At 50.6% G+C, this 21,971-nt stretch overlaps 1 protein-coding gene across 1 annotated transcript in view; it reads left to right on the top strand.

Annotated features, from left to right (window-relative positions):
* The first annotated feature begins 8,352 nt into the window (after positions 1-8,352).
* The window catches only part of FBN3 (fibrillin 3), a 118,373-nt gene continuing 104,754 nt past the window's right edge, over positions 8,353-21,971 (top strand). The window contains exons 1-5 of the mRNA XM_063146885.1: positions 8,353-8,562; positions 17,877-17,959; positions 18,776-18,874; positions 20,811-20,906; positions 21,506-21,601. Coding sequence (XP_063002955.1) covers positions 8,387-8,562; positions 17,877-17,959; positions 18,776-18,874; positions 20,811-20,906; positions 21,506-21,601 — 550 coding nt within the window. The 5' untranslated portion in view covers positions 8,353-8,386. The remainder of the gene's footprint in view (positions 8,563-17,876; positions 17,960-18,775; positions 18,875-20,810; positions 20,907-21,505; positions 21,602-21,971) is intronic.

The raw sequence follows: 21,971 nt of genomic DNA, 5'->3' as shown, positions 1-21,971 counted from the left end.
TGTTCTATGATTCTATGATTCTATAAAGCACCTGGAGGACAGCACGTTGAAAAACACTGCCGTCATCACTTTGGGGAAGCCGCAGGTCTCTCCGCACTTTGTGCGTGGACGTTTCAATTACACACAGCCCATTTGAAATCCCGGAGGGACGTTGGCAGTCAGGGGGGAGACGGCAAGATGGGCTTAGGTGAACGAAGGCGCGAAAGTCAAGATCAGGGAGCTCAATCCCGCTGCCCTCCTCCATTTCCTTCTCAAAAAGCACAAAAAGTATGTTGGGGCCAGTGTATGCAGGCTTTCAGGTTTCACAGAACGCCGCTGTCCTGCCCGAGCAAGAGCTCTGTGAAACCTGACGACTTGCATCGCCTGACACCCACCACTGTTTTACTCCCCAAGGGGAAATGGCCAGTGGTTATAACCTCCCTCCAGTCTTGTTCTTGAGGTTTGGGGTCGCCCCCTCAACTGCTGGCCACCAAACTTTCATAATGTAGACATGCGCATTTATGACGACAACGAACAGACATCTCTCTCTCTCTCTCTCTCTCTCTCTGGTTTTTCAAATGTCAACAAGCACGAAGGGTATATTGGTGCCGGCGTATGCAGGCTTTGGGGTTTCACAGAACGCCACTCTCCTGCCCGCAAAAGAGCTCTGTGAAGCCTGGCGACTCACATCCCCTGACACCGACCTCTGTCCACCAAACATTCGCCATGGAGGCGCGCGGGTCCGTGGCGACAACAGGCAGACGTCCCTCTGTGTCTTTCTGGGTTTTCTGGCGACTCGTGCTTCCGTCTTGGGGCCTTTTGGATGTTCAAGGTTTAATTTTGCTGCCTGCCACCCACAGCTTTATGCCTCAAGCCGAGACGTGGGGGGGGGGATAGTCGTGGTGGTAGCATTGGGGGTCCCAAAAAAGTCCCGGGTCTGTTCTAGGCCCAACGAGACCAGCAGGGAAAGGAAGGAGTAGGTGACCACGGTGTCTGGCGTCAGGGGGAAAAAAAAGTCTCTTGCTAAACTCATCTCCACTTTTTTCTTACTTTCTCTCTCTCTCTCTCTCTCTCTCTCTTCTCTCTCTCTCTCTCTCTCTCTCTCTTTCTCCCCCCCCCCTCTCTCTCCTCTCTCCCACCGCCCCCCTGGAAGCCAAAACTTTTGGCTGAAGAATGCGGCAGAATTCCCCCCCTTCTCCTCTCCAGCACCCCTTCCCATGTTCGAAGGACCACCCCCTGCCCAAATTGGATGAGGGTGTACCTTTTTCACTTTCCTCTCCCCCTCTCCCCCCCTTTTTCTCCTTTCCTGTCGAGAATTTTATTCTGCCGGGCTGTGAACTAAACAAAAGAAAGCCGGGACTCATCTTTGGACTCCAGAACCGAAAAGGTATTTAACGAAAGGACCCCCACCGCAAAGCCTTTTCAGGAGAAAAGGGTGTTTTTTTAAGAGCGCCGCAGATGGGTGGCTTTTACTTTCAATCCGTTGCCTTCTCCCCCCCCCCCCCTCCCACAAACCCAACCAGTTTTCTTTGTTCGATCCTGACATTTCAAGGGGGGTGGGGAGAAGTGTCGTTCCTCGCCCCGAATCCCTTCGCTTCGCTTTTCTTTGCATGACTTCTCTTCCGTAGACAAAGGCGACGGCGCTAAACCTGTCTTCTCCGCAGCCTCCTAAAATCACACTCACAATACCTTGTTCTTACTTTGGGTGCTGGTGTGGGGGGGAGATTCCTCACCCCCCAAAAAACGACCTCCATGTCCCGTCCGCCTCCTTTCATGGCTTATTTCTTGAAGGTTCGTCTGCCTGACAATGACTTTTTTAAAAAAAAGACCCACATCCCACTCCAAAACTTTTCTTGGGGGTAACTTTTTTGTCACTTGCAAGAATTCCCCCCTTCTTTTCTTCTTCTTTTTACGGACGGGAGAGAGGCCGCCTTGGGCTTTCCGAAAGGGAACCGGTGCAGGCAGGGCGTTCTCCTGCGCAAGCCGCTCGCGAATGAATGAGAGGCGCGCATGATGCGCGCCTCTCATTCATTTGCGGGCGGCTTGCGCAGGAGAACGCCCTGCCGGATGGCATTTTGCGTTTCTAAACCTCGAAAGCACGAGTGTGCAACGAGTGGTTTCCCCCCCACATATTTTTTGCGCCGTGTGTGTGTTTTCGCTCCCTGCCCCAATTTCCACCACCGATCAACCTGTACGCATGGGTGGGAACACTGTTTTGCCATGCTGGTGGAGACAGGAATGCCTTTTCTTTGTTCTTCAAACTTCCTTCCTTCCTTCCCTCCCCAACACTCTTTTTAGCTTTCTCATACTTTGTTCTAGACTTCACCAGCGCATGTGGAGCACATAGACCCCCCGCCCGGCGGGGAGAAACTTAAAAATGGGGGACATCCCACTGCACCCCTTGTGGATTTGAGCATTTTTGTGCAGGCCTGGGTGTTTCGCGTTTTCTTTGTGAGCGAAAACAGACGGTTTGAGTGGAGGCAGAGACGGGAAGAGGGTTTCGTCTCCTCTGCTTTTCAATCTAAGAAGGGAGTGCCAAATGGAGGGGGCGTGCGCGCACACATGCACACACCCCAGGAACGAAATCAGGGTTCTTGCGGTTTTGTTGCGACCACAGGTTGGGCTTCCCCACATGGGTGCGTTTGGATGCTCTCCGAGTCCTGAGCTTGCAGCAGCGCATGGGGGGGGAAAGTCGCGTGGTAAGGCGCGCGCACTTGGCCGAGCGACACCTCGCATGTGCGGACGGATCGTTCCGGATCGCAAGGCAGCAGAATTTGCATGCGCCGCCCCATGCGCAGCGCCGTACACAGGGGCATGGGTCTGCTCGCGCGCTTTGCTGTGCAACGTCCAAGTGACGGAGGAACATTTGAGGGGTGCGCCGCCTCCAGTGTGGCTGGGTCAGAGGTTTCGGTGATAGAAAACGGGGATCAATAGGCCGCGTTTAATACTGACAGCAACCCTGTAAGGTAGGCCAGTGTGAAGATTCCTGTACTGCAGATGAGGGCGAAGGGAAGGGAAGGGGATGTAGGCCAACACAGCAGCCTAATGCTACAGCTTGAATGAAATTTGAATCCAGGACTTGCCTGCTCTACTATTTCCTCTGAACATTACTCTGCCTCCTAGTTCTTTGGAACACTTATAACAAAACAACCCTGAAGAGCAGGCCGTAATGTTCACCTATATGGCAGAGAGGTGGGCAAGGCTTGCCTAAGGTGAAGATTTGAACCCGGGTCTTTCGGGCTCACGCTCTCAGCTGCGGTGATGCGCCAGCTCTGACTTTTTCTCCTTTGGTGGTTCAAGTTTGTGGCGACTTGCTGTAAAGACAGATTGATGATTGATTGATTGATTGATTGACAGTATTTTTCCCTCGGTCTTCAGACAAACAAAATCTCGGAACAGATTACAAAGATTAATAATAAGATAGTCTCAGGCTTCAGGCTTCCTATCCAAAAGACGCGACATGAAAGGAAAAGGGATTTGGAGGAAAGAGGGGGGGAAAGAAAGGAAACTCTGGCACGAGTTCTTAATACGGTTATTCATTTCCTCCTCATCTCAGCTCTGGGATGAAGGGAAACCGGACATTCAGTGGCACAGAGGGTGATTGGAACCGAGCTGGTGGATTCTGCTTATGCTCAGAGGCTTTGTAAGCGATGGCCATTTTTCAAGTCAAGAAAGAAAGTTTCCATCCAGTTTAAAACAAGCAAACAGGTCAGCGGGGAACATAAATTTCTCATTGAAAAGCTCCCCTATTTATTTATTTATTTATTTTCCAAAGCAATTTGTTGGATTTCCCCATGGAGAGAATTTGGGCCGATTTCTTGGCGCCACTCCGAAAAAGGCCCCGCAGAGCGCGAGGTGAAGATGTTGCCGTACGTGGTGGGGGGGACGGCTTTCTAGGAAACCGGGTCCCGGACTGCGAAGGGAAATTAAAGTTTGTTTGCCTTTACTTTTTTTAAAACCATGCCAGGATTGGAGTGATCAGGGAATTTACGGCAGGGACGTCCCACAGCGACAGGGCACCTGAGACAGAGAATGCCAGCGGCACCTTCCGCTGTGGGGCGGAGGCTCACGTGTTAGGCTAAGACTGGAAAGGCTTGGGTTCAAATCCCAACTCAGTCGCAAAGATGAACTTGGAGTCTCTCTCTCTCTTTCTTTTTTTGTCTTCCTCTCTCTGAGCCAAATCCAAAGATTGGGAGAGAATGAATCCAGTTTTGGTGAAGTGCTCGGGGTGGCGTGGGGCTGAAGGCACCCTCTCCCCCCAAAAAATAACAGCATGTTGTACTTTAAAAGGTCTTCCTGACAGTATTTACTGCCGTCAAGGAAGTATTTTGGCCTTTTAGAATAGATTGGGAAAACTGCACAAAAACTGGGCCGCTCCCAAATGATTGGCAGGTGGAGAAAAGGGGGTTGGGCCAGAGGAAATGGGTGTGGTCATATGGGGAACCCCGGAAGGCTGAACCTGGTATCCTTGGCAGGCAAAGCAGTGGTCCTTTCCTTCAAAGCAAAGGAAGTTTCTAGTCCTCATGGTTCCAAAGAAAAATCGGGTTCCGACAGGAATGCCGTACGCCGATTCAGACCATTTGGTGCTTCGGGGTCTCAGGAAGAGCGTTATAATCCCAGTCCTAGCTGGAGATGCCAGCAATTGAACCCGGAACCTTTTTTGTGGAAAACATGCCTTAAGCTGCAGGAGGGAGAGCGGGATGCAGATGTCATGAGTCAAACAATTAACGTTGCGACGCTGTCGGATTGAGCCAGTGTGAATCGACCGGGCCTTGTGCATACTGGTGGATTGGGCCCTAATAGTCAGGACTGCCCATCTCCCTATGCTGTACCAGTTAGGATCTCTGTGAGGCCTCTTTTAGACTGTCCTTTTCCCAGTTTCTTTGTTGCAAATCTAACACAAGGGGCGTGTTGACCAGAACATCTGTTCAGCGGTTGGTTGGGTATATAATATACGTATGTGTGTGTGTGTGTTTTAAATGGCACTCTTCCGAATTCTGGATCTCATTAATGACAACTCAAAGTGGTGCGTGTCAAGTAGCCCGGTATTCTCAGTGTTGCTGGGAGGTGAAGCGGCATCCGGTTCGCGATAAATAGGCGGAGAGGTGGGGTGGGAGTGGGGGTGAACGTTCAGCACAGTTGCCCAAATTGGGAAGACGAAAACAGGCCCCGCATTCCTCGAGCAGATAAACAGAGGGCTTTTGAGATGCGTTTGCTTGTGATAACAGAGCTGCGGGAATAGCGAGAAAGGAATACTTGCTGTTGTGGTAGCACCGCATGCAAAAATTAGATTTCCCCTGCAAAAAGTTACCCCGGGCACCGGATAGGTGCAGGGCGCAATTTAGAAATTTAGTGAACCAGGACGCAAACGCTTTGCATGTTCAGACAGAAAGAGGACCCACAGTTCCCAGCTGTGGGATAACGGGGAGTTGCGGGAGTTTTTTTCCTTGTCTAGACAAGGAAATAAATGTAAGTTATCCCAATCACCCCTTTTCAGACCGTATGCCTAGGATGGATTTTAGGGGTGTAGAGATTTCATGAAATTCCTCCCGTCTGTGTTTCGTGGGTTTTCAGGCGTCTTGCGCTCTGTCGTCATCCTCTCAGCGGCAAAATCAGAGTTCACGGCTGAGAATGTTTTTCCTGCTCGCAGATGCGCATTTGTGCAAATCCGCCCCCCCCCCAAAAAAATATTGCAAACCAATCCTCGAGTCCGTGGAATCCACCACTCGGAAAAGCTGGTCTGCTGCGTGAACCATAGGGCGGATCCGTAGAAATCCGGACTGGTTTGGATCCGTGGCGGGGTTGTCCGAGAAGCCGAATGGATTTGCAGTCATCAACGGGCCAATGGGATTTGTGTCTGCTCGGATGCAATCTCCACTGTGTTTGGTAGGGCTTTATTCACCAGTGTGCGTTGGGATACCAGACTAACAGAAGCAGGACTTTGCTTCATCTTAGATTCAGATCTTGCCTGGGTTGAAAACTCATTGGGTGGCCTCAAGTCAGGATGACACCACCTCCCCCTCCCACCTGCCATAACCCGGCTTCGGGAAGGACAGCAGGCAAAATGCCAAAGCCGGGAGAGAAAGCAAACACAATAATAATAATAATAATAATAATAATAATAATAATAATAATAATAATAATAATTTTACCTGTTACCTGTCTCTCCCTCTGGATCGAGGTGGGGTACAACACAAGTGCAAAGGTTCAATGCATTGTGCATCATTCGTCCGGAGTTGCGTCTGCTGTGATCTCAGGAGGAGAAGGGTCTTTTTCATTCCTTTTTAACCAACGCAGCACGGATTCGGTGCCACCCCTGGGCAAGGACATACAGACCGCCCGTAGGTCATTGGGCCCACTGTCAAACTGCTTTGACCCCCCCCTCCCCAAAGAGGTTTTGCCTAGCATCCAACCACAATCCAACCTCTTGTGAATGAAGCCTGTTAGTTCTAGTCCCGGCCACTTGGGGAAGCAGAGGACATGTGTGTTCTGTTCGGCCAACGGTTGACACGAACAGGCATCTCCCCTGGGGGGGGGGTCCACAGCCTAGCAGGGCCTCACCGAGAAGGCCCCCTTGGAGTTGCTCCTTCTCCTCTCTCCTGTTGCAACCTGCTTGTTCACCTGCCTGTCGGTCCGGCCCAGACTAGGTGAGGAAGAGGAGCAGGAAACACCACAGCCTATGTGTTCCCTGACTCTCCGCCTGTCAAGGAAGCAAGCGCTGCAAATGAGGAAGAGGAGGAGGAAGAAGAAGAGCAGGTGGTGGCAATGGCAGGGAGTAGGTAGACACACGAGGGAGGGGACCCACGCAGGGTGTCCCACCCAATGGCCTTCCGAAACCTGAAGCCAGCACTGTCTAGGATACCTGCAACAACTCTCCCGGTACCACCCAGGCTCTGTGGCCTTCCTGATTATTGTTGGATTTGCAAAGACGTGTGTAGTCTTTTGGATTCAGAAGTGTCATTTTGTGCCGCCTCTTGACTTGTCCTTCGCATCGTGGCCAAGTTACCTGGCAGATAAGTGGCGGAGGGCCAGGAACAGGAGTCCGTGAAGCCAACAGGGAATGTCCGATGGACTCCCCTCCCCTTTCAAACTCCCGCAACATCCTTAAGTATAAGGCAGCTTCCTCCATTCCGTTGTAAATCAGTCCATTATTTGGAACCATGAGGACTAGTGGACCAATGGCTAGGGTGACCAACTGTCAGGGTTTCCCCGGATTTGTCCTGGCTTTTGTTCTTTCCATGGTGTCAGGGGGGATTTTCTGTAATTTTCAATAATGTCCTGGAATGACACACCTTCCCCTTTAAGGCTGCCATTAGCATAGCAGGAGGGAATGACATGCTTTCTTGAGGCACGTCATTCCCCCACCCCGAGCTCCAATTGAGGTCTTAAAGGGGAAAGTGGGTCATTCGTGGACATTATAGAAAAGGCCCCAATTGGAGTGGATGGTGGTGGTGCAGAATGAAATCCTTTCCCCTCCTCCACTCCAATCGGGTTCTTTAAGGTGGCGGGGGAATAACGTACTTTCTGCAGGGCTCAGAAAGCTGCTTCCCCCCACACACACTAGGTGTCCTCTTTTTTGGTTTCCCAAATATGGTCACCCTACCAATGGCATCACACAGTATAAGGCAGATTCTGAGGAATGAGCAAATGGCTCTCATGAGCGTCCAAGAGGAGAATGGAGTCCAGTGGGCACCCCGCCGCTTGGACCCCGCTGGCCAACTCACTGCCTGTTCACCAGGTTCACCACAAATGCCCAGCTGCTTCCGTCCCATCAGCGATCCGCCATTTTGTGTAAAAATGGCGGCTTGGGGATTTCCAGCTGCTGTAAAGGGCTCATTCATGCAACATTACAGGCATAAATAGACCGTTCACGCCTGAAATGTTGCGTGAACGGTCCCTTCACGACCGACATTTACATAACATTAGATTCCCAGAAATCCCAAGCTGCCATTTTTAAGCAAAATTTTTAAGCTTGGTAAGAGGGCAGGTGGCCCTGTGGTGCAGCACAGCGAACCCTAACCGAGCATTTGGATATTATGACAGCCATGTTATGAACAGGCGAGGCTCCTGCCACCGCCGTGGCAGCCATTTTGTGAGAGCACCAATGCCACGCTCTCCAAATTCTAAATGTGCCCACTGACCTCAAAAGGTCAGGGACTCCCTTTAAATCGATTTAAACAAAACTATTGACTTCAGAACTCCAAACGTGTGGGGTGAAAAGAGAAGTTCATAAGCTTCTCATAGCTGAGATAACTAACTGTAAATTGCTTTCGACATGGCCAACCTAAATCCGTTTCTTTTTTCCTCCCATCTCTGCTTCCTAGCCCAGAAAAAGGATTCTGTGCTGTGGGGCTGTGGAGAGACCTGCCTATAGAAAGACCCTCTTTTTGGCTTGCTCCCCGCCATTATGGGCGCTATTTGGCTGGCCCGGTTCTTCCTGGGATGTACGTCTCTCGCCTTCTACCAGGACTTTGCCTCCGGCCAGCAGGACGGAGGGGACTTTCAGGCCGACCGGTTTGCGAGCTACGAAAACAAGCAACCCGCCAGCAGGGTGAGGCGGAGAGGCCATGACACTTTGCGAGGGTGAGTGGACAGCGTTTCTTTTCTTACATCAAGCTGGACATGGATTTGGGGGTATTCTTCAGGAAGAGCATCGTAACTGGAATTCACAGCATATACATACATAGCTTCCAGTATTGGCCCATCCTCAGGTGTGGGCCCTCGTTAAATGCCCAACTATGTCAACCCAGGGCGATGGCCCTGATAGCTACTAGCGATTACTCGTAACGGTTTTCCCCTAGAACAGGTAGAATCATAGAACAGTAGAGTTGGAAGGGGGCCTACTAGGCCATGGAGTCCAACCCCCTGCTCAATGCAGGAATCCACCCTAAAGCATCCCTGACAGATGGTTGTCCAGCTGCCTCTTGAAGGCCTCTAGTGTGGGAGAGCCCACAACCTCCCTAGGTAACTGATTCCATTGTCGTACTGCTCTAACAGTCAGGACGTTTTTCCTGATGTCCAGCTGGAATCTGGCTTCCTGTAACTTGAGCCCGTAATTCCGTGTTCTGCACTCGGGGATGATCAAGAAGAGATCCTGGCCCTAAGGTGTCCCTAAGCTGGTGCCGTCCAGATGTTTTGGACATCAGTTGCCATCAGCCTCAGCCTAATGGTCAGGAGTCCTGGGAGTTGAAGTCCATCTGAGGCCCACCAGGTTGGGGAATGTTGCCCTAAGTGAAAGGTATCAGCAGGCTTGAAGCGGGGGGACCCCAAACGTTGCAGAAGTACAAAGACATCTTTACAGGAAGGGGAGAGGGGAAATGTTGTCAAACCAAAACGTTTGATTCACGACAAGCATTTCGCGTAAATGGCAGTTTAACGGCCGCCATTTTGGTAAATCATCTTTTATGTCAAACAACGAGCTGCCATTTTCATGCAAAAGGGCTGTTTGCTGAGGAGTCCGGCGGCTGGCGCCTGTGGACTGCCTGCCACCTTGACCAGGGAGTTGAACATGGCAGATAAGTGGTGGAGGTCCAGAAATCATAGAATGGTAGAGTTGGAAGGGGCCTCTAAGGCCATCGAGTCCAACCCCAGGAGGCCAACAGGGGGCGTCCAATGGACTCCCCTCCCCTTTCAAACTCCCACAACATCCTGAAGTATAAGGCAGCTTCTTCCATTCTGTTTGAAATCAGCCCATTATCTGGAACCATGAGGACTAGCAGACCAGTGGCCTCAGACAGTATTAGGCAGAGCTTAACGTTCCTTTTTAAATCACCCCCTTGATTCTGAACCAGTGGTGCTGGGAAGCAGGAGTCAGACTTGGTCGGAAGTTGGATCCGACTTGGTACGAAGCCTGGGCTGGTATTTGAAGTGCCCATAATACTGCGAGGAGTCGCAGAAAACCCCCAGCTAAGCAGTGGCAAGGGAGTTGTTGGGGTGGCCGCAACGGTTGGCCAAGAGGAGAAGAACTGTATGGAAACGCCCTCTGAGCCCTTTGATGTGGTCTGTGGACCACCCAGGCTGAGGCAACGTATATTTCGGTATTTCCTGTTCCAGGATAGATCGACAGCATCCCGTGGCCACCAAGGGACTCCCCCGCCACGTAAACAAAAACAAATCATTTGCCACTTACGTTGATGAGCAACGGTTAATAAGGGAGGCATTGAAAGCAACCACACACACCCTGTTTCAGCAGCTGCAGCTTTCTCAAGGACGTAATCCGGAACACACTTACCTGGGAGTACGTCTCACTGGATACTGTGAGACTTACTTCTCAGTAAACACTCTCACTCACAGGATGACACACACCCTCCAGTTCTTTCCAGGAGCCGTTGCTCTGAAAAAAAAACATCAAGGTGGCATAAGGACATCAGAAGAGCCCTGATGCTGGATCAGGCCAAGGGTCCATCCAGTCCAACCAGCTGTCAGCCAGGGACCAACAAGGCAGGACATGGTGCAACAGCACTTCAAAGACTTGAAAGGTTGTCACACAGAGGAGGGCCAGGATCTCTTCTCGATCCTCCCAGAGTGCAGGACACGGAATAACGGGCTCAAGTTAAAGGAAGCCAGATTCCGGCTGGACATCAGGAAAAACTTCCTGACTGTTAGAGCAGCACGACAATGGAATCAGTTACCTAGGGAGGTGGTGGGCTCTCCCACACTAGAGTCGTTCAAGAGGCAGCTGGACAACCCTCTGTCGGGGATGCTTTAGGGTGGATTCCTGCATTGAGCAGGGGGTTGGACTCGATGGCCTTGTAGGCCCGTTCCAACTCTGCTATTCTATGATTCTATGCCCATGTCCCCCAGCTTCTGGTATATATAAGCTTAGCACCCCTGATCCTGAAGGGAGCACATAGCCATCAGAAGCAGAATGCTATCAACTGCATCTAATCAGCATGGCTATATATTACCTCCAGTAGTTAGTTATTTCTATTCTGCCCAATAGCCCAAGCTCCCTGGGCAGTTCACAACAGTTAAAACCATAAAATGCAACGACCCAGCAAAACGCAACATCATACTTTGAAACGCTTAAAACAACAGCAGAGAAACACAGTAAGAACCAGCCACCCTGCAAAGATCTAAAGTACAATAACAGATGTAAGACAATATAAAAAAAAAAACTGCAGAACTAAAATGCCTGGATCAGAGGTAGTATACTGGGGAATATGAGTGGGAGGACTCATGTCCTGTTTGTGGGTTTCACCAGGAGGAAGGGGGTAAGAAAAGAGCTCTAGCCATGCTTAGAAGCCCTTGTCTTGCCCGTCAGCTTCCAAGCAGAGACGCACACAAAAATTGCAACTCCTACACTCGGCACATGTGCAGAGGGCCGTCTTCTCTTCCAAAGCCTCCTATGTCGAGGGAAAGAATTCCAGCCGGTGCATTCAAAGGTCACTCTGTTTAAACACAAGGAAAGAAAGAGTAGCAAAGGCTGTTAGAGGGAGGCACGGGACTCCATTAACAAGCCGACCAGATTTCTCAGATTTCAAGGAGGACCGTGGGTGGTTCTTCTCTCACAACAGAAGGTTTTGTCTCCCATTTGGTGCTGCAGCTGGTGTTGCATTTGCACCTTTTGTATTCCTCGGGGAGGGTTCACCATAGCATGCCCTGCTGTCTTTCTTGGTGTTTTCCACACTTATCGGTTGCTCCGATGTGCTTCACATGTCTATAACGCACACGAGGAGACTTTTGGGGGTGGGGGCTAGACCTCTGTTGTCTGGGCTAGAGAGCTGTGCAGTGCAAAGGTAGCGGAAGAGAAAGAGGTTTCTGGTTCACTTCAAATGTTCTCCCTGCTGCTGTGGCAGTCATGGGAAACCGAGGCCCAGGGGTCAAATCTGGCCGTTGGAGGAGTAGAAATGATTACCATAGAAAATCAGTGTGGCGTAGCGGCTAGAGTGTTGGACTGGGAGTTGGGACATCTGGGTTGGAGTCACCACTTGGCCATGGAAACCCACTGGGTGACTTTGGGACAGTCACAGACTCTCAGCCCAACCTACCTCAGAGGGTTGTTGTTGTGAGGATAAAATGGAGAGGAGGAGGATTATGGTTCCTTGGGCGTCACCTTAGGTTCCTTGGAGGAAAAAAAGTGGGGTCTAAATTAGGTCTGTGCTCCGCTTCGCTTCGGAGTGTAGAAGCAATAGGGAGGTGGCCTGATTTGCCTCCGACAAAGGCGGAGATGAAGCGGGTCGGGGGGCTGCGGATCAAGGTGAAGAGGATTGAGACCAAGCGGATACTTCGCCTCAATCCTTCGCCTCGATCCTTCGCCTCGATCCAACACAACTGCGCCTCAACAGAAGGAAAGCTTTCTTTGGAAGAAAAAGAAATGAAATGTTATTTCGGCGAGGAGGGGAAAAGCCATTGCAAGCGAAAGACTCTCGTGGCTTCTTAAAGGGTGACAGATTGATGGGATCGTAGCATTTCAGAGCTGGAAGAGTCCCTTGCTGGTGCTGGAATCTACTGTGTCCTTGACAGACAGACATCCAGCTTTGGCTTAAATACTGCAAACCCATTAGCTGCTGAGGTATTCTCTTCCGCTATCAAACTGCTCTCATTCTTCGGATGTTTCTCTGAAATCTCCTTCCAGGGCCGGCCCACCCATGAAGCAGGGTGAGGTGGCTAAAAACAGGCAGCAGAATTACACCTCTCTGCTGCCCAACCCCAGCAGCAGGGCCAGTGCTGGAGCCTTTGGCAGGTGCTCTGGTGAGACCCACCAGCTGCTCTGGCGCTGTGGCATTTGCTGCAGTAAGAGAGCGGCCGGCAGGACTCTCTAGAGCAGCCGCACATGGCTGGGAGCTCCTGTGAGTTCCATGAACTCCTACAAGACCCGGGTGAACTCCTGCAAAGTATCACAACGGCCCTGTGGCCACTTCGTCTGGCCCCAGAGCTCTTCAGCGGTGGAAGTGGCAAAGGTAAGATGTTGGTGAAGGTTGAGAAGGTTGCATATCTTGGCTTTCACCCGAGGTGGCAAGGGAGACCTTGCACTGCACCAGCCTGCTTTCCTACAAAATTGATCCCTTTGGGTCGACTCCTGTGGTGGGGCCCATGTTTCTCAAATGGCCAAATGTGCCTACCTCCTGTTTAAGACTCATCGGTGACTCATTCCCTTACTCCCCCTTCAAAATGTGGTGAGCCAGCCATGCAGGAGGGCTGAGGGGAACCACATGCTCACCCGGGCACCAGCCCTAAAGTCCTGCCTTGGTGGCACCCTTGACCTAGTGCTCCCAATCCATCCAGGTTCCATAGCCTCGAACAGATGTTCTTCCATCCCCAAGGCACCTTGACACTCTATGGAACTTGAGACCATGTGCCTCCCCCAATTTGCGCTGCGGCCGTCTGGATTTGCATTGACCGCAAAGATCAGAGGACTGTGAAGGAGAAGGAGATTTTTCAAGCATGGGGGGCGGAGGGGGGAAAGTGAGATCAAAGGAAGAAATCCAAACTGAAAGAAGATTGCATACAGTGGTATAGCTAGCTAATTCTAGGCCTTGGATTTCATAGTCTTGGTGGCGGGGGGTTAGAAAGCCATGTGTATCACTTTGGTTGTGAAGCACTAGGTATGTAGAACTTCGTTTTTGCTCACAGAATAGGCACGTGTGCCCCGTCCAATGCTCCGAGCCAGAGTGGGAACTTGAGCACACTTTCACCCCCCCAAAATTGCAAATTGGCAAACACGCACTCGTCTTGTTCTGTATTCCCAGTTCTATTTGCACAAATTTCCCAATTCGTGCAAATTCCTTCAGCGGGCTGGGTCAGCCCCATTGTTGTCCTTGGGGGGAAATTGTGCAGATTCGGAAATGCGTGCAATTCAGAAACTCACACAAATTTGGAGAGGTTAGCGCAAATCTCCTGTTCAATCGCTGCTTGATTTGTGCCCATTTGCCCGTTCACACAAACTGAGCGGGGATTGCAAACCCCCACTGGAATCGGGCACAAGACAAATGGTGCGGTTCGGTTTGGAGGATCCTGGTAATCTTGAATACAGCTCATTTGCCCATCCCTATGAAACACACAGCTATGATTTCACTTCTCCCCGGCTGCTGCTGCTCCGCCATTCCATGCGTTGCAACTGCTTCTCCGGGCGTTGTTCGGGTAGAACGAAATGGTGACAACCAAAGGCTCGCTAACCTCCATATAAAAAAAGAGCACGTGCCTTTTTCACCCTTTTTGCATTTTGCATGCAAGAATAGCTGTTCGCCACCACTACCATTGTCTTTTCTTCTCTGGGTGGTCATTTGCATACACACACCCAGGCCTTGGGCACCGCAGACTTTAGCCACATGATCCAGCCATAGTTGTACCACTGGAGGCATATACCACACTCCTCACATCTGTCCGCCCCCTGACTAATGATTTGCATGCTCTTTAGAGCTAAACATTGCTGTTACAAAATGCTTGACCCTTCTGTTCCTTCGGCCTGGAGAGATGGAGAAATCAAGAAGGGGAGGGTTGAGTGTGGGCTGTCACCCAGTACTGCTCACATTCCTGGCAGGGCACCCGTGCCTTCCAACAAATTAGTATCCATTTGTACTATACAGATGTTCTGTTTACTTGGATGAGAGAGGTTTTTCCTCCTCTCCCTTTTTTTTAAAGAAACCCAACATTTCCAACACATTGTATAAACACAACAGCAGATGTGTTGATATGAGAAAGCATGCGAACATACCCCCAGCCCTGAGGGCTGACATCCCATGTGCCTGTTTGAGGGAGGGTGGGGGAGAAGGCTCCCTTGAAAGCCTCGGAACTTGCTTCCGAGTAAACCTGCACTCCCTAGGCACCCGATCCTACGCCTGTTTGCTGAGGAGCTGATCTCGTTGTATTCGGTGGAATACTTGCTCCTAAGTGAGTATGTAGGATTGCAGTTGAATAGTACGATCTGCTACAGGTCTACTTGAGAGTAAGCCCCATTGCGTTCCACCAAGGTTACTCCCAGGTAAATAGGTAAAGCATGAGTGGGGGACATTAGGTCTGGGGTCCCAAATTGTAGGGTGACCCTATGAAAAGGAGGACAGGGCTCCTGTATCTTTAACAGTTGCATAGAAAAGGCAAATTCAGCAGGCATCGTTTGTATATATGGGGAACCTGGTGAAATTTCCTCTTCATCACAGCAGCTAAAGCTGCAGGTGCCCTGCCCTCTTTTAAATCTGGTCACTCTAGTACAGCTGTGATGAAGAGACTCTCTATCTTGTAGGAAATTTTACTCTGCCAGAGGTGTCAGAATGTTTTGATGAAGTCAACTACGTAGAGTTGCAAAAAGATGAAGCCCAGAAACTTCTGGAGCAGTACAAAGAAGAAAGCAAAAAGGCCCTTCCTCCAGAAAAGAAACAAAATACGGGCTCAAAGAAAAGTAATAAAAAGAGTGGTAAAAAAACCAGTTTAACAGAGGTGGACAGAGAGGACGTGGAGGATTTAACATGCGCGGCAACTTCAGAGGAGGAGGTAGACTGTATTGTTAAACTTTGCCTCTTAATAGTTTTATAATTTTGTAAGTAAATACCATGTCCAAAGAAGAGAAGGGCTGTGCAGATACTTGACTTTTATCAATGGAAGCAGTGACTTAATTACCAAAAGCTTAGGTAGTGAAACAAAATGTTTTATTTTGTTCTGTACAGCACCATGAAAATTGATGGCGCTATAAATAATAATAATAATAATAATAATGAGGGAATTTCACCAGGTTCTCCATATGTACAAATGATGCCTGCTGAAATTTCCTTTTCTATGCAACTGTTAAAGATACAGGAGCCCTGTCTTCCTTTTCATATGGTCACCCTACCAAACTGTCTCTCTTCAGGTCCCCATCCCCAATGGGGGTCCCAATCTGGCCTTCCTGGGGTTCCCCAAATGGCCACACCCTTTTCCTGAACCACCAAGGTTTGGTAGTTTCCCATCTTCCATGCAGTCCCTCCTCCCCAATTCTCAAAGGTTTAAATGTCCTTCCAAAGTTTAGTTACTGGCAGGAAGTGCTCTAAGATACAGTGGGCTGGTATTTGGGGTGTTTTGATGCCACCCTTTTGGTGGCCATGGCCTCCAGAATTTAATATGGCCCTCAGGGTGTAAGAGATTTCCACTCCCGTGGTGTAGAAGATTGTAGCACCAGGCTCTCTTGTGATGTCATAAAGGCTAAACATTATTTGGGATAAAAACATCAGAACATCAGAAGTGCCCTGATGCTGGATCAGACCAAGGGTCCATCTAGTCCAGCACTCTGTTCGCACAGTGGCCAGCCAGCCCTCGGCCAGGGATGAACGAGCAGGACATGGTGCAACAGCACCCTCCCACCCATGTTCCCCAGCAACTGGTGCACACTGGCTTACTGCCTCGAATACTGGAGGTAGCACACAGGGATGCTTTAGGGTGTATTCCTGCATTGAGCAGGGGGTTGGACTTGATGGCCTTGTAGGTCCTTTCCAACTCTGCTATTCTATGATTCTATGATCAGGGTTAGTAGCCATTGATTGCCTTTGCCTCCAGGAATTTACCCAACCCCCTTTTAAAGCCATCCAAATGGATGGCAATCGCTACATCTTGTGGTAGTGAGTTCCATAATTTAACTATGCACTGTGTGAAGAAGTGCTTAGAATCATAGAATAGTAGAGTTTGAAGGGGCCTACAAGGCCATCGAGTCCAACCCTCTGTTCAATGCAGGAATCCACCCTAAAGCATTCCTGACAGAGGGTTGTCCAGCTGCCTCTTGAAGGCCTCTAGTGTGGGAGAGCCCACCACCTCCCTAGGTAACTGGTTCCATTGTTGTACTGCTCTAACAGTCAGGAAGTTTTTCCCATTATCCAGACGGACTTCTTTTTATTTGTCCTGACTCTCCCACCCATCAGCTTCATGGGAGGACCCCCTTGGTATCTAGTATTTTGAGAGAGGGAGAAAAATGTCTCCCTGTCCACATTCTCCATACCACGCATAATTTTGTACACCTCTATCAGGTCTCCCCTGAGCCTCCTCTTCATCCAAGTTAACATACAACACTATGTTCTCTGGAAGGGCATCCCAGTGTCTGCAACCAGCGAGGGAGGTCTGCCATCTGAAAGGGAGGGTTGCTTTGGATTCTCCCCTGATTCCACCAACATGGCTGTTCTGCTGATGCTCCTCTAGAGGTGCTAAGAGCAAAATGGGTGTGTTCCAGGGACACTTCAGGGGCAGATCAGAACGAAGACCCAGGTTAGTAGGTGAAGGATTGTAGCCAGGCAGAACGATGCTGAAGGATGTGTGTAGTACGAGAGGGCTTCGGGTGTGGTTCTGAAACTGTGGGGCCACCACCGTGCCGGCCCCATTTCTTATGCTTGACAACTCAATCAATTTTACCAGCCCACTGGGTCGGGGTGTACTACCGAGAGCTGCAGGCAGGGCTTGCACTCCCACGCTGTTTCAGGACTCCTCAAGGCTAACGCCCATCCTGTGAGGCGGGCTTGGAAATGCTGCGACGTGTGTTGCGCAAAAATGCGGCGAGGTGCTCTGATGACCTGGTCGACGCTGCCTTCCTAAGGGTCTCGTTCATGTTGTAGAGGTAGGCAGATGCCACTCTCCGTCTGAGACCGGGGGTGAGGAACCTCTTCAGCCCGATTTCAGAGAAGCTGTCGGGGGGCCCATTCCGGTGGTGGCCAAAAGGGGCGGGGCCAAAAAGACGACAAAAAATATGCCGGCATATTGTCGCTTTAAGCTCTTGCTGCCAGTCACTAAACCATAGGAGAGACAGTTCAACCTTTTAGATGGGTGAAGTCAGGAGACCACCAAATAATCCGTGGTCAGAGGGAGGAGGCGGGGCCAGGGGTAGTGGGCAGGGCCACCTGAGGAAACCAGGCTGGTCACAGTAAACAACGCCGGCATGAAAGGATGGTCTGACTCCATCTAAGGCAGCGGAGACCACAGCTCAATGTTTCCGTGTTGAATTCCAGGCCCAACGTCTGCGGATCACGATTCCACTCGTATTGCTGTCCCGGGTGGAAGACGCTCCCTGGTGGAAACCAGTGCATTGTCCGTGAGTATGCTATTCCCTGGGAAGGCGGGGGGGGGTGGTATGACCCTCTTCCCACCTGTCTGCAAAGAGAGGGAGGCAGGAGTTGCAACACACCTGTTGCCATAAAGGTGCAAGTGAAACAGAGGACATGAAAGCATAGAAACCTAGAGTCATAGAAGGGACACCGGAGAACATCTAGTCTGACCCGCCCTGTTTCTGAACGTGATTAGTCTGGACAGAACTTTGGCGGACGGTAGTGTTGGCCAACGTTGACCGGACACCTTAAAGCAGCCTGTTTGGGAGTTCAGTTCCCATCAGCCCCAGCTGCATGGCCAATTATCTCCCCGCTTACCTGGTACCTCTGCCACCTGCCACCGCAGACAGCAGAGGCAGCAGAGGCTAGCCGTTGGACCCAATTAAGTGGGGAAGGAGGGAGGGGGCTTACCTGCTGCCTCCATTGCCCCCACCATCTTTCTTCTGGCTGCTTCTGGTGCTGCCGGAAATGAAAGGAAGTAGGCCATGCGATATCTTAAAATTGTGCGACCTACTCCCTTTCATTTCCGGCAGCGGCACCGGAAGCTGCCAGAAGAAAGGTGGCAGTGGTGACGGAGGCAGCAGGTAAGAAGACTGGTGGGGCTCCGAAATGCCGTGGCGGCCCGAATCTTGGAAGCCAGTTGGCTTTGGCTTCGGACCGCCTCAGCCTTCGGATCCGGTTCGGAAAGCTCCGAACCACCCCGATCCGCTTCGGGGTTCGGATCCGAGGCGGTGCCCAGCCCTAGTTTCAAGCACCTTCTTTTCAAGCGGTCTCTCAGTCTTTCTCTCCTCTTCTCCCGACAGCAATTTGCCGGAGCTCTTGCGGTGACGGATTTTGTTCGCGGCCAAACATGTGTACCTGCTCCAACGGGCAATTGTCCCCCAACTGCGGCTCCGGAGGAAGTAAGGAGGGTCTGGAATTCTCTCCTAACCCTAGGTGGGTGGGGGGTGGGGGTCAAATGCCTCAGAATCCTGTGCCCTAAAAATAACTCCCAACCCACCCTCCTGCTTCAACAGACGCTTTCCTTCACCCCCCTCCCGTCCCCAATCTATGGGTGGTTGAATCTCCTTTGTTTCTGTCTAATGGAGTACCCAGATGTTCACAATCTTCCCAGCAATGTAAAGAATTTGAGCGTGCGAAGGGGGGGGGGCGGGTAGACGGTCACATTTCCCACATTCCAGCCAGCCCTATGGGTTGGTGAAGGCGGGAGAGGAGACAGAGGGTAGGATGTAAGATTGCACCACGCAACGGACGGGGGGGTTGTTCCCACAGCCCGGCACATCGGCAGACAGGAAGATCGGGGTTCTTGCCATCCGATTACTGGTCTTTGGAGGGAAAATAAAAATAAATAAATAAATAAAAGCAGGTTGGGAAGACAGAGGCGGGAGGGGGGCCCATGTTGGGGGGGCCCCAATCCAGCTCGGGCATGAATGAATGGATTTTGAGAAGCCGGGACAGGGTTCCTGAAGAATCCACAACCATCCGTCCTCTCCCACCCATGCAAACCCACAATCGAAAAGAAGAGCTTTACTAAACACGTTCCTCCGTGACACCTCTCCCTCTCCCCGTTGAACAGTGGAGCAAATCCAGACAGGAAGCGGGCAGAAGCGCACGGATCTCACAAGTAGACCTGTCCACATGAGGAAGGACCCGTATGCTCGGACATACGTACGTGGGGCTTTCCGGTGGCGAAGCGTGTGCTTCTGCCCCTGGGCTACATCCTGTCCCGTCCCCTAAAAAGTGAAGCAAAGTTCTAGTCCTCATGGTTCTGAATGAAAGATTTAAACGGGAAGCTGCCGTTGACTTGAGCCAGATCATTGTATTGTCCGCTCTGAGTGTCAGCAGCTCTCCAGGATTTCACAGAGGGCCAGGGACTGAAGCTGGATCGCTCATGAATGAGACTTTTCCTGCTGAGCTATGGGGCTATGGCCAGTGTGGCATAAGCTACATTATTATTATTATTATTATTATTATTATTATTATTATTATTAGCATCCCGCCTTTTGCCCTTACAAAGTTTTTATTAGAATGTAAGCCTATGCGGCAGGGTCTTGCTATTTATTGTTTTACTCTGTACAGCACCATGTACATTAATGGTGCTATATAAATAAATAAATAAATAATAATAATAATAATAATAATAATAACATTGTAAAATCTAGGGGGGGAAATAAAAATAAATAAATTAAAACATAAACGCTTAAAATACACGACAAAATTATAAGTCAATTAACATAGATGGAGGGACAGATTATTTTCCAAAGGCTTCTGGAACAAACAAGTTTTAGCCTGCTTCCGAAAGCCCATCAAGGAGGGAGCCGGTCTAGCTTCCCTGGGAAGAGAGTTCCGGAGCACCGGAGCAGCCACCGAGAGGGCCCTCTCCTGTGTTCCCACCAAGCGCGCCTGTGAAGATGGTGGGACTGAAAACCATCTTCACAGATGGTGGGTCTGGAAACAAAGCCCTATGAAGAGAGACTGAAAGAACTGGGCAGGTTTAGCATGGAGAAGAGGAGATGGAGGGGAGACATGAGAGCACTCTTCAAATACTTAAAAGGTTGTCACACAGAGGAGGGCCAGGATCTCTTCTCGATCCTCCCAGAGTGCAGGACACGGAATAACGGGCTCAAGTTACAGGAAGCCAGATTCCGGCTGGACATCAGGAAAAAATTCCTGACTGTTAGAGCAGTACGACAATGGAATCAGTGATCTAGGGAGGTTGTGGGCTCTCCCACACTAGAGTCATTCAAGAGGCAGCTGGACAACCCTCTGTCAGGGATGCTTTAGGGTGGATTCCTAAATCCTCCTCTCCTCTGTAACCTTCTCCTGCTTCCTCTTCAGTTCAATCCTGCAATGTGAGGTGTATGAACGGCGGAAGTTGCAATGAAGAAGCCTGTCTTTGCCAGAAGGGATACACGGGGACCTATTGCGGCCAGCGTGAGTGTCAAGGAAGGAACTGCTAGCCTGAAAAAAAGCCACATACACAGGGGCATTGCTAAACCTGGGCACATGGGGTCTCAGCCCTGAATTTATTTCCCAGGGCCCTGATGTATTTCTGGGAGTCCCCATTGATTTCATAGAGACCCCATCTATTTCCTGGGGTTTCCCAGGGTCCCCATCCATTTTCCCACAGCCCCGATCTATTTCCTAGGGCCCTGGATTTTGATTTTGACCCATGCTAATTGCTAACCCTAACCGCTACGCCCCACTGCCTCTCTGGCTAGACGACCCAGGTTTTGATTTTGACCCATGCTAATTGCTAACCCTAACCACTACACCCCCACTGCCTCTCTGGCTAGACGACCCGGGTTTTGATTTTGACCCAGTCGTCTGCCGCCATTTGGGTGGCTTTGCCCGAAACCACATCCCATCCCTTTTCACTGTCAGCGGTCAGAAGTCCTAAACCGCCAGAGCAAGGATCTATCTCTCCTCCAGATTCCCCAGTGTAAAGCGGCATTTCCTGGACGGCCGTTCTTGACATTTGCCCAAGGCAGGCCTCCCTGAGATCTCTCTCTCTCTCTCTGTTCCTCACACAGCTGTCTGCGAAAGCGGCTGCCAAAACGGAGGACGATGCATCGGACCAAATCGTTGTGCCTGTGTTTACGGCTTCACAGGGCCTCAGTGCGAGAGAGGTAGGTGGTACGTGGGCCCGACCTCTGGTGCTCCATTTCATATGCAGCGGTGCGGCCGTCAATTTTGACGTGCGGTCGGTCAGCGTAACGGTCTCGCTACCCTCACCCCAAAGGAGAGCCCCAAAACTCAAGCAGGCGGCCTTTATCCGTATCAACGAATCCATCAGTTTCATCTAGCGATAAGAAAGACACGCTGAAAAGTCAGACGATTCAGTTCTGACCCCTCCGGACTTGGGGTTATTTTCCCACGAGCTGGTTGTGGATTTTCCGTTGTTATTTGCGTAAAAAGGGATCGGCGCAATTAACGCTGTTTGGGGTGTGTGGTTTGCTGAACTTGCCCAAATTCTGGCTGGAATCTGCACAAATTTCT

This window comes from Elgaria multicarinata, chromosome 23 (genome assembly GCF_023053635.1).
Source record: "Elgaria multicarinata webbii isolate HBS135686 ecotype San Diego chromosome 23, rElgMul1.1.pri, whole genome shotgun sequence".
Classification (NCBI taxonomy): Eukaryota; Metazoa; Chordata; class Lepidosauria; order Squamata; family Anguidae; genus Elgaria; species Elgaria multicarinata.
Note: the sequence above shows the minus strand (reverse complement) of the source record. Positions and strands in the feature narration are given on the sequence as shown.